Raw genomic sequence first — 20077 nt, 5'->3', positions numbered from 1 at the left:
ATTTTTTATATTTCAAAATTATTTTTATTGTTAGAAATTTAGGAATATATGTTTAATGATATATGTTACAGAATTATTATTATTATTATTGTTAGAAATTGAATTTAGGAATATATATGTTACAGAATTATTATTCTTGTTAGAAATTTAGGAATATATGTTTCAATAATAGCTAGAAATTATAGTTAGTGAATATATGTTTAAAATTATTATTATTGTAGTTAGTGAATATTTTAATCAATGATAATGTTTGAATTAGACTAATGTGATAGATTAGTAAAAAATATATGTTTAAAATTTTTTGTAATAATTTTAGAAATTATAATTAATTAACTTTAAAGTTACTTAATTGTTGTATAATTTTTTGTAATAATTTTTAGAATTATGATTAATAATTAGGTTTTGTAAAATATAATATATTTTTCCTCCGATAATAATTATTTATTTATTGTTAGATTTTAATTGACATAAATATATTATTGTAGTTGAGGTTTTAATAAAGTAGAATATTATTAGTTAAATAAGAATTGAATTTATTTATTAGTTACTATTAATAATAAATTAGTATTCAATTATTATCCGGTAAATTATGTATGACTAAATAAATAAATAATTATGTAAGAAACAATTCAATGCTCACTTTAGGAAACAGTATGTCTAAAACATTTAATATGTATAATAATATCATAATTTTTAAAAATTAAAGGCTTTTGAAATAATTTCTAGGATTATTAATTAAATCTAAAAGTTAAATTATTATTATTATTCTGGAGTTTAGTAAAATGGATTTAGTAAAATTATTTATTTTTTGGTATTTTCAATAATTAATTATAGTTGTTAGGTATTTAATTAATATGTTTTGTGTAGTTAATTGTGGAAATTTCTAATAATGATAGTTAATTAATTGGTAGGTTAGTTGTATTTATGCATACATGGTAGTTACTAAATTAGCTAATTAATAGTAAGTTTAGCATTAGTTTAACAAAATAGTTACTATTATTAGAAAATTATTAACTTTTAGTAACAAATTAGTAATTATTAATGATTTGACTAATAGTTTGCTATATTTTTGTAGAGTTAACGGAATTTGACATGTAACCACCTACTGCTTCCGGATCGATACAATCATAGTGTGGAGGAGCATTTACGGTTTACTGATTTTTATCATGTTTATCAAATTGGAATAGTTCAATGTCAGAAAGCACTGGTAAATGCTCTAGTCGAAATGTGGCACCTAGACACACACACATTTCACCTTCCGGTTGGTGAGTGTGCTGTGACACTGGAAGATGTGACTATTATTCTTAGTCTTCTAACGAACGGTCTTCCAGTGACAGGAATGAATATAAGTAGTTTTGAAGCCTTAGAGGCTGAGTGTTTGCACCAATTTGGGGTTATACCGACAAAGTCAGACTGTAGAGGAAGCTGTATAAAATTGACGTGGCTTCGGGATTTAAAAGAACATTTACAGTTGATTGATGAAAATAGTATTCAGAGGTAGGTGAAGTGCTAAATTATGTTGTTATTTGGTACGATCTTATTTGGAGACAAGTCTGGGGCATCTGTGCACTGGAAGTTTCTGCCTTTGCTTCATGATTTTGGCAGTGTTGGACAGTATAGTTGGAGATCGGCATGCCTAGCACACCTGTACAGGGTGTTATGCAGGGCATCTCGTTTTGACTGTAAGAAAATCGATGGTCCACTAACACTTCTGCTAACTTAGGCTTGGATCTGTCTACCATATCTTGTGCCGGTTCCTAGGGAACCCCGCAGCTTTCCGCTTGCAAACAGGTAACATTATCGACTTACATCATATCTTCATATTTAGAATCCAGTTGTGTTAATGAAATAAATCATATTAGGTGGCGTAATTGGGAGCGTGGAGACCGACGCTATAGATATCTTAGTCTTGCTCACTTTAGGGAGTCATTGGATGATCTTCAGGAAGGCCAGGTGTATTTTCATTAAAGAAGTATTTGTTTCGGGTTTAGTCTTATTATTATTTGGCTTGTAATCATTTGTTTCTTTTATTATGTGCAGTTTGTGTGGGTTGCTTATGGTATTGATCGCATTGATCCAGACATAATTCTTGCAGACATCTACATGCAATCGGTTGTGTGGAGCACTACGGTGTCATTGGTATCATTTGAATGCATTGAGTGGCATGCAACCGATAGGTTTAGGCGACAGTTTGGTTTTGTTCAGGAAGTTCCTCATCAGGAATGGAATCTAGACAAGACATACGAAAAAGTCCTGACTAGTCCTAAGAATTTTGATTGGGCCACAGCCATAATCATTCATTTAGGTGATGTAGTGGATAAACAGGTATAATCACATTCTTACTGAGCTTTTCGTGCCTCCACAGCATCCCTTAGGCTGCGTTTGTTTTTGTAAACAGGACAAGACATGACACTGAGACAGAGACACTAAAAATTACTCTTTATGTATTGTGTTTGGATACAATGGACAAGACACTGATGTAATGTCTAGTATTCTGTTTGGATACATATAAACAAGACTAAAATATAATGTAAAATTACTAAAATAGGCCCATCTAATTTTAATTTTTATACCCACCTTTCACTGTCTCTGTCTCTGTGTTGCACTCCTTGGCTGCCACCCTAACTCTTCCTCTTCTCCACGACGTTGCCTGTTTCTTGCGCCGCTTCCAACTCGTTTTTCGTTAACAACACCTTGTTCCTCACCAATGTCAATTTTTCACTCTCTCTCTCTCTATATTCATTTTGATTGTCGTTTTTGCTTCTTCAATTGTCGTTTTGTGTTTCTTGTTTCTTTCAGGATGCGTTCGAGAGGCACCGCATGGTCTTTACGGTTGGGACTTCCATTGCCTCCGTTGCCACTGCTTGGATCGGTCTCTTCATTTCTCAGTGCTTTCCATTCATATCATCTGATTTGATTATTTGATTGGGTTCAATGATTGTAAGATTGGTTAATTTCTTGTTTCAGGGTATTCATTGCGCCATTTCCATGATGAAAAGGTTGAACAAAGGCTTGAATCAATTGAAAAAGCTGTGAGTCTTTCTGTATCTCATTTTTTTCTTCTTAATTCTAATTCTAATTCTAATGCATATGTCTATTTCATATGTTTCTGTGTGGCAGATGAAACACAAGCATAATCTGGAACATTCCGAAATCAAAGACATTGTTGGTCCTGGAGGTCTCAGTGTTCCTACTTGTGCCGCCATTGCCGCAACCACCTTGATCATTGGGATTGTTCCTTATTTCTAGCACTTAATACCTGTGATCATGCTTTCTGTGGCGATTCTCCGATGTAGCTATTTAAGTCTTGTCAATTTGAATTCACAATAGTCCTTTTTGGTTTTTAATGATACGGTTATTCATTGAAGAACAAATGCACAATGGTGCTGTAGGGTATTGTAAGGTTAATTTGTAAGCTGAACTATCATTGCTGTTAAGATTTTGAATGTATTGAAATTTAAAGGATTTGTAGTTTACAAACTTCCTATTTGAATTGCTATTGCTATTGCTTAGTCAAAACTGTGCTTGATATTGAAGATGCTACAGCTAGGAGTATTGCTTTGAATAAGCCAGCCTTTCAGAAAAAAAAAAAAACAGAATAGCAATACAGATATGACAAACCACAGTCGAAATTTTGTACCATTATTTAATATTTATTCATATTCCTCATCCTTCATGAGATAGTTGCTTAAGACACTTATTTTGTTCTTTTCATTATTACATTTATAATGCATTCTTTTTTTTTCCTATGTTGAGCAATGCTGCAAATTAAAGAAGGTTTGTTTCATCAAATTTTATGTTATGGACAACACAAATCATTTCTTCTTGGTTCAAATTTATAATGGAAGAAATAAACATACTCCTTATGATATAGGTATTTGGCAAGTGCGTCTCAATTTTTCCTTCAGGATAATTGTGATATAGGTATTCACACTTTTTTTTTAACTTTCTTGTTTAATTTAGTCAAAATGTGAAAGAAGAAAGTATCCTTGCCTTGCTTTGGAAGCATGGATTAGTATTCTCTTTAGTGGGACAAAAAAGCAACTAATAAAAACTCAATCTGCACTAACAAAGCAATCTCTCTAATAAAAACTCAATAACAAATCAATCTGCACTAATAAAAATCTGCATTAAAAAACTGCACTAATAACAACTCAATGCAATAACAAATCAATCTCCATCTGCATCAACATTCTACACTATAAACTCAATGCAAAAAGGATACAAAATCCTGAATTCTGCACAAACATAAAGTCAAAATCTGCATTAAGAAACTGCACTAATAACAACTCAATGCAATAACAAATCAATCTCCATCTGCATCAACATTCTACACTAAACAACACATAAAAAAATAACTTATATAATTAACACATTCTAAAAATTATCAGCAACAATAAACACAGCAGCCATAAGAGCAACAGCAACAAAACTCACTAATTATATTAATTTTTAGTTCAAACTAATAATAAGAGACAAAAAAATCATAAAAAGAATGTAGCTCTTATTTTTATATGATTTTCAGATTGAAAAATCATAAAAAAATTAAAAACAAAAAAAATGAAAATAAAGCAGAACGAAATTCTTTTGAATAGAAAAAAAAAAAAATAAGAAGCAATAAGGAAAGATGCAAAGTAATACCTGGTTATGTGACCGATAAAGAGAAGAACAGTCTTCCAAGAATTGTAACAGGAACAAGCGGTAATTGGCTATTAGAAATATTGGTATTAGATTAACTGCAAAAAAAATCAATAAGAAAGATAAGAAGATGAAAAACCAGAAAAGAGAAGAAGATAAAAAAAAACCAAGACAAGAATCGGAAACAAAAAATAAGATACAGAATCAGAAAGAAGAAGAAGAAGAAATAGAGACAGAAACAGAGAACAAGAAGAAGATATTATTGTGAAAGAAGTGAAGGAAGAGGAAGAACAGAACGAAGTACAAAATCACGACAGAAAGAGCAAGAAGAAGATCAACAGTAGAAAGAGAGATAAAGAAGAAGAGAGAGTACTTGGAAACGCCGGCAGAAAAGTTTAGGTTAGGTTTTTCACAAGAAGAAGATCAAGAGTAGAAACAGAGAGCAAGAAGAAGAGAGAGTATTGGAAATGACGGCAGAAAGCTTAGGTTAGGTTTTTCACAAGATAATAAAAGGGGGTAATTGGGAAATAATGAAAAATTACTATGGGCAAAAAGGGAAAAAATTTTCATTAAAAATCCCGTGTCCACCTTCTTATTTCCGTGTCCACCAGTGTCCTTCGTTTAAAAGAGGACACAAAAATGAAAAAAAGTGTCTCAGAGACATTGTGTCCACTGTCCATGTCTCTCTATCCAAACACGTTTTATATATGTATTGTCCATGTCTTTGTGTCCTGTCCACCATAAACAAACGCAGCCTTAGATATTTACATGTATTGGTTCCGTACAAAATATGATAACCACTTGAACTTGTCAGATTTTGTGATTCAAGAGAATGATGAGGGTAATCTAGTTATGGATGATGATAATCAAGAGCAGGAGTCACAATTACCGCCACCTCCACTTCCACCTCTACCTCCACAAGAACAACCACAGTCCTTGGTCCCATATGTACCTCAAACACAGTTTATCCAGTCATACCCAATACATCAGCAGTATTGGAGAACTCCACAGTTTGACACAGGAGACGGAGCTTCTTTTAGCCAGTTACTTGGGTTCATGGTTGCAGATCCAGACCAATCACAATCTAGCCATCAGCCTAATTTGATGATGGGTAGGTATTCCTTGGACGCGAGGCATTCATGTTGCACTTCCTCGGGTACTTCTGGAGGGTTGGTATCTGGAGACTCTAGTAAAAGTGACGGTGGTCAAGGAATTGTTAATAGTCAAAACCCACGCTGTGTTTCAATGGGACTAATTGAAGAAAATGCTAAGGCGATTGAGTAAGAGACTGATGAGTATCTAGTAGATAAATCAGATGACGAGGATAATGAGGAGGACGAAGATGAGGACATGGATGAGGATGAAGAATCTCGCAATGATGCTTCTGATGATGGTGATCATGCATGTCCTATTATAGGTTTACTTTTTTGTCAATTGATTATATTATATTCATATTTGGATCTTTTATTGTTTGATTATATTATATATATATTTGGTGGAGGTTCTGTTGTTTGATTATACTATATTCATGTTTGGATGGTTTGTTTAATTAAATTATATACAGATGAGGCACGTACTCCAGATGAGACAGGCAAATGCTACAATCTTAGGGTTGATCCACCATGTCGTAGTGCTAATCGATTCACCCCATTCGTGTTCAAAAGGGTCACCAAGAAATGTAAGAGTTTTGTGAAAGATGTAAAGTGGGCAATGAGAAAGTAGTTGTTGTGTACTTAACATTTTCTATATATCATTTAATTTTTTTATGTATCATTTAAATTTTCTATGTATCATTACTATGCATGTCATAGAGTACTTGGATAAGTTATAATGTTATGTATCATTACTATGCATGTCGTAGAGTGTTTGGGTAAAATCTAAAGTTGCAGATGTCATAGAGTAGTTTGATAAAATTATAATGTTTCAAATATCATACTTTATATTTGGATAAAATATAAAGTCGCAAATGTCATAGAGTACTTGGATAAAATGTAAAATATATAAATCTACTGAGCATTATTGCCGGCACTTGCACCACCTGACTGACGGCATCTACTACGGCTATATCCCCCAGCCCCACATTGCCTACGTCACCTAGGACCACATAGCATTCACGTGTCCATCTCGTTCAAGAAATGCGTCATCCTTGGGCAACCTTTGGTAACTCGTCTCAGGAACGGATTGGGTACAAATCAAGGCCTGTTGTAAGTAGACCATATAGTAGGATTCTTCAGTGGCCTAAACCTAACTCGGTAAACCCTTTGAACTTGATCCATCTTATAAACATCCTAAACATACACTTGCCAATCTAGCTGTTGATTTGCACAACATGCAAACACTTGTCGATAAGGAATTCGGTCCACCTGGAACTCACCACAGTCACATCGTTGTCGACGGAGGTCGACGACATACTCCATTCCACTTGGCATCTCACGTACTTCAAAGACCTCATTTTGCTTGTCGAATCAATTAACCTGGATATTTTCTTATGCAAGTTGATTTGCATATAATTTTGAGGTCACAAGCTCAGAAAAAACATGTCCACAACATAAATCTGAGCCACCGTCTCGGCTCTTTTTCGGGTGAACAACTCATTAAGCATGTAGAATGTTGCTTTGACAATTGCAGTGATAGGGAGATTGCGTGCACCCTTCAAGACTGAGTTGATGCATTCCATTAGGTTTGTGGTCATGTGACCCCCATCGGTAACCACCATCGAATGCCAACGCATATTGTTCGTGGGGATTTGGTTTAACCAGTTAGTGTAAGCCTCGCCTCGCTCTCGTAAATGCTGGTAACGCAATTCGTACACGCGAACAGTCCTCGAATATCCTGTGCAATAAGAAAAACAAAGAGAAAAAAAATAGATGAGAAACACTGTTTAAAGGTTACTCTGTTAATAATGAACTTCGAAAATTACTCAATGTTACCCATATTGACGACAAATTTTTGCAAGTACGGTGCCTTGAACTTTCTCAAAAAATTCGACTCTATATGCCTAATGTAAAATATGTGGAAAGCTCTAGGAGGTGACCAAACTTTGTTACTGGGGGCCGCAACTGCATTGATGGATTCGTGTCGGTCAGAGATCAGTCCCACACCATCCCGAGTCACCACATGTTGTCGCAGGTTACTAAGAAAAAAGTGTTATGCATCAGAAGTCTCTCCGTCCACAATAGCAAATGCAATTGGGACGATATTGTTGTTAGCATCCTGTGAAACTGCAACCAACAGACAACCCTTATACTTTCTGTACAAGTGAGTCTCATCCACCTGGACAACTGATTTACAATATCTGAATACTCTAATGCAGGGATAATAACTCCAGAAGACTCGATGCAATACCCGGATATCAGTTACCAAGTCATCGCCTTGATATGCAGGCATAGTCTCAAAATGGACGACTGCTGATGGTTCATTGTGACACATGGCCTCAAACCATATGGGCAAAGCTTCGTACGATACTTTCCAACCTCCAAATATTTTTTCACTGACTTTTGCTTAGCTAACCATGCTTTTCGATAGCTGATGGTGTAATTGAACTTCGATTGCACTTCCGCAATAACTGATTTCACTTTTATCGAGGGGTCAGCCTCAACCAATGGTTTATTGCTTTTGCAATTGTGTTCGAATCCAACTTCGAATGATCCTGAAAAATGGTGGCTCTAGTACAAGTGTGACTACCATTATACCTCCTTATAACCCAATAGTACTTTCTGCCGATCATGCTAACCCTGATCAGCCAATCACAACCTGACCCATGCTGTATACACTTGGCATAAAATGTCAACGGCTCCGACTTATACACCCGGTAGTCTACACCTCTTAGGATGGTATAATCTTTCATCGCCATAATAACAGCTTCCCTGAAACTGAATTCCATTCCCATGGCAAATTCACCATTTGTGATAATAGAAATTTCTACCACGACGACAGCCATACGATAAATATTTAAATACACATATTTAATAAGTGAAATTAAAAGTAAATCAATACTCACTACATCAGTATTAATATAAATAAACTTTACATCAAGTTATTATCTCAATTTTAACAAAATAAAAACATAAACACATAAATAAATACTAATCAATAAATACTAATTAATATTTAACTAAATCAATAACTAACTAAAAAGATTATTATCTTAAATTTAACTAAATAAAAACATGAACAAATGTTAATTAAGTATATTTTCACATGTCACATAACTATTTGGTCCATCGATCAATATAAATTATTATAAAATTCTAATCCTTCGTATAAATATAGGCAATTACATACCTGCATTCATATATTCCGGAAATTCCGGAGCATGCATGGCTTCCAAATCCAAAGCTCGCATGAAAGATGGCTCCTGAAACGGATGTTTGTTTGCGAGTGCATTTGCCACGTCTGTCACTTTTGGAGTCATAGTGCCGTCACCTTGATCTTCGTCTCCGTCTGGACCAACAACTTCGTAATTGCTTTCAAACTCTTCCTCACTGTCACTATTATAATCTTCCCGTTCAATATTTCGGTCGGCTTCAGATTGTTCGAACTCAATATACATTTCAATGAACGATATCTGAGCATGACTTTCAATGTACGTTGAAAACATCTCTCGCATGCTCGTTTCATCAGTTACATATTTGGTTTGAAATTGAACGAATCCACCAAATACCGGTATAGGATATCTGTATAAAATACATGATATTTTCCTTGGCATTTCAGAATAGGGTTAAGTATCGTTTTCGTCCCTAAAGTTTAAGGTGAAAATCAAAATCGTCCCCGACCTTTTTTTGTTATTAAAATCATCCTTAACGTTACAAAACGTTATAAAATCGTCCTTTGAAGCTTTAATCACACGAAGAGCCATACATTAAGGCTCCAAAAGAAAATGGCTCAAAAATAAAAAATTTCAGAAACGGAACAAAATAAGTTCTCACCCTAAAATGCTAACACATCAATTTCACACTAATCAGGAAAACAGGATTTTAAACTTTCAAGTATCCAGAAGAAAAAACAAAGAAAAAAAAGAAAACATACCTGCAGATGACTGCGACGGGCTCAGAGTAAGCAGCGACGGCGACAAAGCAAAGATCCAGCGACGCCGATGGGAGGCATAGGAAGCAGCGACGGTGACCGGAGCAAAGATCCAGCGAGAGCAACGAGCAGAGAGCCGGCGATGGCGGGGGTGAGGGGGTTACGGGTTACGGGAGACGTGAGTGGGGTGAAGGGGGTTGTTTTGTTTTAATCTTTTAATATTATTTTTAATTATTTTTATTAATAATGAAGGGTAATATGATAAAAAAATAAAATTGAAATGGAAAAAGGATGATTTTATAACGTTTTGTAACATTAAGGATGATTTTAATAACAAAAAAAGGTCGGGGATGATTTTGATTTTCACCACAGACTTTAAGGACGAAAATAGTACTTAACCCTTTCAGAATATATCTTCTCACAAATCACACCTTTTAGTTATTCGAATGAGATTGTGAATGGAATAACAATATCTAACGGATTTTCACAAATAAAATTTACTCCTTGAGATGTTTGTAACAAAATCTGACCAAAATAATATACTTTTAGTAGAACTCTATCATCAATTTTTCTCACTCACATGAATATGAACTTCACTATCAAATTTTTTTACTTCATACGAAATAATAGAAATAGAAGAGTTGAGGGAAAAAGAAGAAGAAGAAGAGATATGAGAACTCGTATACGAGTTACACACACTTTTATATATATATCAAATCGCACCCACCGATTTGTGTTGCCGGATTTAAATAAAATATATAATAATTAAATCGGACAATCCGATTTAATTTTCACGAAATAAAAAAAAATAAATCTATATAAAAATCGGACGATCCGATTAGTTATGCCAAAATTCAAATTCTCCTTTTCACATAGATCGGACCGTCCGATTAGTGGGTCTAATTTTTTTTTAATAAAGAAATCGAATGATCCAATTTCTTTACCCCATATTTTAAAATAAGTTATCCTACATCCATGTTTAACACCTTCATTTTCTATAACCGCGCACAACATACACAGGCTTTGCACATAAAAAAAAATGAGCCACTGTAATTCTTTCCAACAAAAGAGGAAAAGAAATACTAACTGTAACAGTTAACTTCAAACTTAACTTGCAAAAAATAAATAAGTAAATAATTCAAACTTAAAAAGTAGACTGTAGCTCAGGCAACGCTGTCTCAAACTCCAGCTGTTGCCTGCTTATCAGTCCACCCCTCTCTGGATACACAAAGTTTCCCATAAACAGAAAACATAAAAAGAAAAGAAAAATATAAAAAAGGGAAAATTGAAGAGAAGGTTAGTCACCAAAATAAAACGAGTAAGGTTTATCACGGCTAAATTATTGTGTTCTTTTTTATTTCACCGGTTCGTTCTCATGTGCTATTATTCTTTTATTAATTATTAATGTTGCTACTTGCTATAGTGCTACCATCGTCATCAAATTTAGAATTTATAAATAAATTATGTATAAATATAACTAATATACTAATAATAATTCTTATTAAAATTTGATTAGGAGAACAAAATATTGGGTTGGTGAAGAAAATGATTGAGGGTATGTTGCATTTTTGCGTTTGGTTTCAACACACAGCCTCTCAAAGAAAGCTGTCGGTGGCGGCATCAAGGTCTAAAACTAAATGGTTCTAACTTATAAGTTAATAATCACGTAGTTAAATTGTCCCTTTCGTTTTGTTGAAGTCATTTGTGTATTTTTATACGTTTACAGCTATATATACAAATGAACTAACAGAACCAAAGCTTAAAGCTTTAGAGAGAGAGAGAGAGAGAGACTGACTCGTTTCTATTACCTGTTGTTCTTCTCTTTCTGTCGGTGTCAACTGGATCCAAGTCTCTTTCTCTTTCTGTTTCTGAATCTTCTTGTATTCATCTCATTCCTTAGTGGAAATTGCTGAATTGTCTCTCTCTCTCTCTCTTCGTTTAACAAGAATTCTGATCCGGTGTTCTTCGAGTCTCACTGATCCATCTCACTTCTCTTTTCTCTTCGCCCTGGTAAGTGTTTGATGTAATGTGCAAAACCTTGGTTGTGTTTGGTTGATGTGGACATTGAGAAATGAAAATATTGTCTTCTTTTGAAGTAACTAAATTTTACTTCAATGTCATCTATTGATCTTGCGAGAATATCGAGGGAAATTTATATATTAAAAAGTTTTTTGAAATTGTCTTTGGTGAGTCAAAGTGGATCTTTGCCGTAGTCACATATTATGAACATTCCACAGTTTAAAATCTGATCCTGATTTCAACATCAAGTAGCCTTAGTTTTAAGAGATCTAGAGCTTATATGGAAATGCTTGTTGGAATCTAGCAACCAGTTCTTACATAGATCCAATCTTCAATTTCTACAGAAAAACAAAAAGAGCTGCTTCTGAAGTGAAGGAAGCTTTCAAGTGATGTGTGTATTTTGCTGATATTGTACTGCCATCGATTTGATCTCTTACTGGCATCTGGATAGAGCTAAGTAGGAGGAGCCTGTGATGGCGTTAGAAGGGGAAGCTGGGGTGAGTTCTATGAATTATCTGTTTGATTTCGCTTGGATATCGTAGGCTTTTTTGGTTTGGGTTGGAATTTTGTTCTTGATGCATGACTACCATTTTCCAATACCATTTTGTGTTATTTAGGCAAAGACAATGAAGGCATTGGGTGGCCAAGTCTGCCAGATCTGTGGTGATAATGTTGGGAGCACTGTAAACGGCGAGCCATTCATCGCGTGCGATGTTTGTGCTTTCCCTGTCTGCAGGCCTTGCTATGAGTATGAAAGGAAGGATGGCAATCAGTCTTGCCCTCAGTGCAAAACCCGTTACAAGAGGCACAAAGGTAATGAAGATAAAATTTGTAGTTATATGTGATTCTCGACATCAGTTATGTATATATGAATGCTTTGAAGGCAAAACCCAAGCAAAATTTTGATAGTGGTAGATTCAACTTTTATTTGATCCTGCAAATTCACACTAGTAATCAGCATAGGAGACTGTTGATAGTTATAGGTCAGGTCAGGTCTCTAACATTACTACTTACTAGTCTGCATTATTTCCACGTGAAATGGTTAGTTTGTGGAAGAACTCGTCTGTAGTTGACCTGTTCCAACCTCCTGATCTAGAATTGGGAGAGTATCCCAACTACTTAAGTGAGTTGCTGTAAGACTGCATATCCTGGGGACCTTGACCAATAAGACTTTCTTTGTGATTAACTTATTCTATGCTTGTATGATATATTTAGTGCAAAGTGAATTGCAAATCGGTTAGATAATTTTTGCTCAATAATTTTTGTTCAAACATAAATGCTCCTGAATGAAATATCCCTTTGTTTTCATCACCAGAATGGTATACTTGTAAGACATATGTTATTCACGTACAGTGTATTTTCATCATTTTGTATCTGCTGTATTGATCTGCAGTACCTTCTTAGTAATTATACTTTGTATTTAATTGATTCCAGGCAGTCCTGCAATTCTTGGAGACGGGGAAGAGGATGGTGGTGCTGATGATGGTGCCAGTGACTACAATTACAGTTCAGAAAATCAGAACGAAAAGCCAAAGATTTCAGAACGCTCACTGGGCTGGCAAATGACATATGGGCGAATGGAGGAGGTTGGTGCACCGAATTATGATAAGGAAGTTTCTCACAATCATATTCCTCGGCTGACAAGTGGACAGGTTATTCAACTTGCTTCCTGTGTGATATTTTTCTCCACTTCTTGCATTGACCCTTAACTATGTTCATGTTCTCTTTGAACATCCTGCGACTTTATTTGCCAATGTTTCTCAACAGAATTTAAAATTCAGTCTTCTTGTGTATATTTTCAATTTCAGTTATCTGGAGAATTATCTGCAGCTTCACCTGAGAGGCTGTCAATGGCATCTCCTGGTGTCCCTCATGGGAAGCGTGTCCATAATCTTCAGTATTCATCTGAGCTTAATCAATCTCGTATGTCTCCCCGTCTTCTCTTTATGGTTGTTGTATTTCTTCATTTGGCTATGTAATAATGATTTGAAATGTGTGGTTATATTCCTTGAGTAGCAAATATTAGGGTTGGGGATCCAGGACTGGGCAATGTAGCATGGAAAGAAAGAGTTGATGGATGGAAAATGAAACAAGATAAGAATGCGGTTCCTGCTCCAATGAGCACAGGCCAGGCTACTTCTGAAAGAGGAGCTGGTGATATTGATGCTAGTACTGATGTGCTTTTGGATGATTCATTGTTGTGAGTACTTCCATTTAATTACAAGAATATGCGCATATCTATTTCTGTTGTAACCTTAGTCCATGTTCTGATGGTATCAGAAGGTTATTCTGAAAAGCATGTGTGACTTATACCGTAATTGCTACTATTCCTTTTCTCTGCAATTTAAGAATGTTTTGCCTAGCATATGAGCCAAATTCTTTGTCTTGTCTTCAGATTTCAGTTTAGGATAGCACTATATAAATTTTGTTTTCATTTATGCAGGAATGATGAAGCTCGACAACCTCTCTCCAGGAAGGTTTCTATTCCATCTTCTAGGATAAATCCATACCGTATGGTCATTGTTCTGCGGCTGGTTATCCTCTGCATCTTTCTGCATTACCGAATAACAAATCCTGTGCCCAATGCATTTGCATTGTGGTTAATATCTGTTATTTGTGAGATTTGGTTTGCCATATCTTGGATATTGGATCAGTTCCCTAAGTGGTTACCTGTGAACCGTGAAACATATCTTGACAGGCTTGCAATAAGGTAAAATTTTCTTTCTGTGCTAAGAAAGTATTTGACATATTTCATAGTTTTTCCTTAACTTTCGGATGTTCTTTTGACACAATCCATGTGACTTCTAGATATGATCGCGAGGGAGAACCATCACAGCTTGCAGCTGTTGACATTTTTGTCAGTACCGTGGATCCATTAAAGGAGCCCCCACTTGTGACTGCCAATACTGTACTATCCATACTTGCTGTTGACTACCCAGTTGATAAGGTTTCCTGCTATGTTTCTGATGATGGTGCTGCTATGCTGACATTTGAAGCTCTAGCTGAGACATCTGAATTTGCAAGGAAATGGGTTCCTTTCTGCAAGAAATACAGCATTGAACCCAGGGCACCTGAGTGGTACTTCGCACAAAAGATTGACTACTTGAAAGACAAGGTTCAACCATCATTTGTCAAAGATCGTAGAGCAATGAAGGTAAGAAATTGGCTAGCAAAGAAACTTTCCTGAGGTCCAAATGCTTGTGAACTGCACACTACTCATGTTTCTTAGAGCCAATTTTAATATGTTTCCTTTGTCTATTTCATAGAGAGAATATGAAGAATTTAAGATCCGTGTGAATGGACTTGTTGCGAAGGCACAAAAAGTTCCTGAAGAAGGATGGGTGATGCAAGATGGTACCCCATGGCCTGGAAACAACACCAGAGACCATCCAGGAATGATACAGGTGATTTACTTGTATTTATTTATTTATTTATATATTTAATTTTTATTTGGCTGCATGAGATCTCACGTAGTGCATTATACATTATCTTTGAAATAGTCTTGAAAAAACTTTATCTACCTAGATGGAGTAAATGTTGATAATAGTTTCGTGAGTGATATTTTTATGTTTCTTTCTGAAGCTGATTATATGTGGGCAAGTCTAGCACCATGCCTTTGTTAGAATTTGGTAATGAATGTAAGGAAGTTTTAAGTGTGTCATTCACCAGTTTGCATTCGCTATCTATAGGTTTTCTTGGGGCAAAGTGGAGGTCTTGACACTGAGGGTAATGAACTTCCACGTCTAGTATATGTTTCTCGTGAAAAGCGTCCTGGTTTCCAACATCACAAGAAGGCCGGTGCCATGAATGCACTTGTGAGTGGTGTTTCGCATTAAAGATTTGGAAATTGATTACTTATATTCAATCATGCACTCAAGTCATTGGTGTCAATCATATAACTGTTTCAGGTTCGAGTATCAGCTGTCCTTACCAATGGACCTTTCTTATTGAATCTTGATTGTGATCACTACATAAACAACAGCAAGGCCTTGAGAGAAGCTATGTGTTTTATGATGGATCCCAATCTTGGGAAAAATGTTTGCTACGTTCAGTTTCCTCAGAGATTTGACGGTATTGATAGAAATGATCGTTACGCAAATCGTAATACTGTTTTCTTTGATGTAAGTACATACACAACGTATTAATTTGATGTTTGCTATTTTTTAACATCAAGATTCATATGTTGCCTTTGATTCTTGTATCATGAATTGTCCCTTGTACTTTATGCATACATGAATTTGACTTCGTTGCAATAACTAGTTCCCTTGCTTGTCATTTTCTTAACAGATAAATTTGAGAGGTTTGGATGGAATTCAGGGGCCCGTATATGTGGGCACTGGATGTGTATTTAACAGAACGGCTTTATATGGTTATGAACCTCCTATAAAGCCCAAGCACAAAAAAGCTGGGTTGATCTCTTCACTCTGTGGTGGAAAGAGAAATAAGAGCTCAAAATCTAGCAAGAAGGGTAAAGACAAGAAAAAATCGCAGAAGAATGTTGACCCAACTGTGCCCATCTACAATCTAGAGGATATAGAAGAAGGGGTTGAAGGTATGTGTGTTGAATATCTCTTGACTTTTGCCTTGTCATGTTTATTCCATTTGGAGCCGCTTTTAGAAATTGTATTTACCTACTCATTTGTTTTGTGCTACCTACCTTCAAAATCTTTGTTGCATATTTCACATAGCAATATGTTTGGAGTTGCTTTAATTACTTAGCTCTTTCCTTTTTGTATACAATATTATATTCAGGTGCTGGATTTGACGATGAGAAATCACTACTCATGTCACAAATGAGCCTTGAGAAAAGGTTTGGTCAATCTGCTGTTTTTGTTGCCTCCACACTCATGGAAAATGGTGGTGTTCCTCAGTCTGCTACTCCAGAAACTCTTCTTAAGGAGGCTATTCATGTCATCAGTTGTGGTTATGAGGATAAGTCAGAATGGGGAACTGAGGTAAGAGATTACTTTATGTTGCTCTTTCATGTTTCTTGTTCCCCCAGTTGCATCCCATCTATAAGGCTGCGTTTGTTTCAGAGAACAGGATAAGACAAGACACTTGAAAACAAGACACAGGACAGATACACAAAATTTTGTGTTCTTGTATTCTGTTTGGTGATAAACTAGAACATACTATGAAAATCCAATTTATTCTCTTTTTTTTTTTCATCCAAAAAATTTGAGAAGAAAAATATAATAGTAAAAAAGTATAATTATAAAAAATTAACAAGAATAATGAAAGAAAAATAAAAAATAAGTTGTGTCTCTTATTAGTATCTTTGTGTCTTTTCTGTCAGGATGGACATAAAATACACTAATTCAGTGTCTCTGGACACAATGTTTCTGTCCATGTCTCATCTGTCAAACACGATTTTGTATCTCTATGTCTTTGTCTCAGTGTCCCGTTACGTAGACAAACGCAGTCTAAAGAGTTTGGGCAGTGAGAGACAAGACTCTGAATTAATCTAGATATATAGGCCAGATTCTCCTTTAGTGATATTGATATGTTATGTGAAGCCATCTAATCATACTTTAGGATTTGAGTTATGCTTGAAATTAAACAAGGCCTTCTTGAGAAAGAAAGGCAGTTAAGAGTGGGATTCCAAAACATGAATGAGCATGATGCTATCATTTACAAATGTGCCAATATTTTATTCAACTCTATATAGATTTTGCTTGAGGCAATTTTTCCTACTTTTTTTTCCTTATTGATTTATTGAGTGAAAAAGATGAGGGGCGGGTTCATGAATCATAGTTATAAGTCTGCGTTGTGGAAGCACTTAAAATGATTGGGTAGTAAACATCTCATCTAATCTGTGTTTAGCAATGGGAACTTTTCTTTTGTACCCAGACATCCATTTTTTTATTTTATTTTGTTTTATTTATTTAAATTATCTCCATGCCACTGTATAGATGTGAGGTATGCGTGGCCTTACACAGTTTTTGTGGTTTCATGACTACAAATAATAAATAAAAAAAAGGCTGATCTAAAACTAATTTGGCAGAACTGTGTTTTCTGATTCTTAACCTGAATTACTGAATTGAATATGGATGCCCCTATTTTAATGAACATGTCTTATTAGAATTAAAACAGAATATTATCTTTAAAGTTACTAACTATTTTTCTTCTGTTCTACAGATAGGATGGATCTATGGTTCTGTCACAGAAGATATTCTTACTGGATTTAAGATGCACGCCCGTGGTTGGCGGTCCATATATTGCATGCCCAAGCTCGCAGCGTTTAAAGGTTCTGCTCCTATCAATCTTTCAGATCGTCTGAACCAAGTGCTTCGATGGGCTTTAGGTTCGGTGGAAATTCTTCTAAGTCGACACTGTCCCATCTGGTATGGTTATAGTGGAAGACTAAAGTGGCTGGAGAGGTTTGCATATATTAACACCACAATCTATCCAATCACTTCCATTCCCCTTCTCATGTATTGTACCTTGCCTGCTGTCTGTCTCCTCACTAACAAATTCATTATTCCACAGGTTCGTAATTTTATGCAGTTTACATTATTTGAAAAATTAAGAGTTCGTTTGGTTCGTGTTTTGATTTTCTGTATTTTCTGTTTTCAGAATTTTGTGAACAAAAAATAGAGAGCAGAGCAGGAGATGAAAATAGAAAATCGGATTTTATTGATTTTACTGTTTTCTCTTTTTCCTTCCCAAAATCTAGAAAAAACAGAAAATATTGAAAATTAAAACAGAAAATGAAAACGCAAACCAAACCCACCCTTAATTCTCTTGAGGAAACATGCAATTCCCTGAGATGTTATCTTATGCCCTGGTATTTTAACTTGCATTTTTTTCTTGCAGATTAGTAACATAGCAAGTATATGGTTTATCTCTCTCTTTCTTTCCATCTTTGCCACTGGTATCCTTGAGATGAGGTGGAGCGGTGTCGGAATTGATGAGTGGTGGAGAAATGAACAGTTTTGGGTTATTGGTGGTGTTTCAGCCCATCTTTTTGCTGTGTTCCAAGGTTTACTCAAGGTGCTTGCCGGAATTGACACCAACTTCACTGTTACATCAAAGGCATCAGATGAAGATGGGGACTTTGCAGAACTCTACATGTTCAAATGGACAACCCTTCTCATTCCGCCGACGACTCTTCTCATCATAAACTTGGTGGGGGTTGTTGCAGGTATCTCCTATGCCATTAACAGTGGGTACCAGTCATGGGGTCCCCTCTTTGGTAAGCTTTTCTTTGCATTTTGGGTGATCATCCATCTCTACCCCTTCCTCAAGGGTCTTATGGGACGGCAGAACAGAACGCCGACCATCGTTGTGGTCTGGTCCATTCTGCTTGCTTCCATTTTCTCTCTGTTATGGGTCCGAATCGACCCGTTCACTACCAAAGTCACCGGTCCTGATGTTCAGCAGTGTGGAATCAACTGCTAGAACATGAAAACAGGTCTGGTTGGAATGTTTTGATTTGCTTGCAATTCTTTTGTTTGTAACATTTTGTAATCTGTTTACGCATGTCTAAATTATGTGCAGTTCATAGTCCACAAAGAAGAAATCAAATTAGAGATCAATTGTTTAAGGATATCATTTTTTTGTAATTTATTGTAATACTTTGAACATTCATTCCATTTTTTTTCTGGGAAAACTATGTATCACTATTAAACTATTTACAAAGATCACACATTGTATGCATCTCTGGTACCTTACTTTAAATTACATCGGTGGTTAAATTTATAGACATTTTCTTATGATTCATGAGTAAAATTTTTAAACCCTCTTACTCATATGTTAAAATAGATCTGAGCAAGTACAATTTAATATGAGATAAAGTTTTCCATTGAATTATCTTTTTTATTATCATCGCAAAAAAATATTATGGAGAATTGTTCGAGTCATGCTACATATCCAAGTCTATTTGGCAACCAAGTTCAAATCAGTTTTATTAGTGAGAGCGTGAATGCAAGCTCTAACTACGTGAACGTTCCCCTCCTCCTCCTCCTCCTCCTCCTCCTCCTCCTTACTAATTGCTGTGGAGTGTGGATAAGTTTCTGTTTGGAATTGAGTAGAATGTGTTCCTTAATCATCCATGGTTCAAGCATATTAATGATAATAATTTTGGCATTATTGAAAACTAGGAATTATAGAAGCTATAACTAAACTGATAACAATTACGTGCGTATGTGTGTTCTTATTTAATAATGGAGAATTTTTAGAACTCTCATAATTGATATCTGGTCAGTAAGATAAACTTTACTTACATGAAGAAGAGCCATTAAATTATTGAGGCTCTTCTTATTAATAACATATTTGAGTATGAACTAGTATAGGGAAATGATGGCCTGCAGCCACAAATTTCTTTGCTACAGTGATGAAGGGTGTATCAATAAAATCTGATGATAGTAAATTAGAGAAAAAATTAACTTACAAG

At 35.3% G+C, this 20077-nt stretch overlaps 1 protein-coding gene and 2 long non-coding RNA genes across 3 annotated transcripts; 2 read left to right on the top strand and 1 right to left on the bottom strand.

The window, feature by feature from the left end:
* On the top strand, positions 2660 to 3036 carry LOC107612731. Its single transcript, XR_001613844.2, has 2 exons — positions 2660 to 2872; positions 2968 to 3036. It is a non-coding gene; the product is annotated as an uncharacterized LOC107612731 (long non-coding RNA).
* Positions 11498 to 12174, bottom strand: LOC110266018. The gene is made up of 2 exons (XR_002352839.1): positions 12025 to 12174; positions 11498 to 11670 (listed from the first exon to the last, which is right to left on the bottom strand). It is a non-coding gene; the product is annotated as an uncharacterized LOC110266018 (long non-coding RNA).
* On the top strand, positions 12027 to 19341 carry LOC107612732 (cellulose synthase A catalytic subunit 3 [UDP-forming]). Its single transcript, XM_016314454.1, has 14 exons — positions 12027 to 12179; positions 12300 to 12495; positions 13117 to 13334; positions 13491 to 13605; positions 13699 to 13882; positions 14126 to 14392; positions 14491 to 14836; positions 14949 to 15086; positions 15372 to 15497; positions 15591 to 15803; positions 15970 to 16234; positions 16435 to 16637; positions 17821 to 18171; positions 18499 to 19341. The coding sequence occupies exons 1-14, from the start codon at positions 12156 to 12158 to the stop codon at positions 19081 to 19083; spliced, it is 3231 nt and encodes a 1076-aa protein (XP_016169940.1). The 5' UTR covers positions 12027 to 12155; the 3' UTR covers positions 19084 to 19341.

Source organism: Arachis ipaensis, chromosome B08 (assembly GCF_000816755.2).
Source record: "Arachis ipaensis cultivar K30076 chromosome B08, Araip1.1, whole genome shotgun sequence".
NCBI lineage: Eukaryota > Viridiplantae > Streptophyta > Magnoliopsida > Fabales > Fabaceae > Arachis > Arachis ipaensis.
Note: the sequence above shows the minus strand (reverse complement) of the source record. Positions and strands in the feature narration are given on the sequence as shown.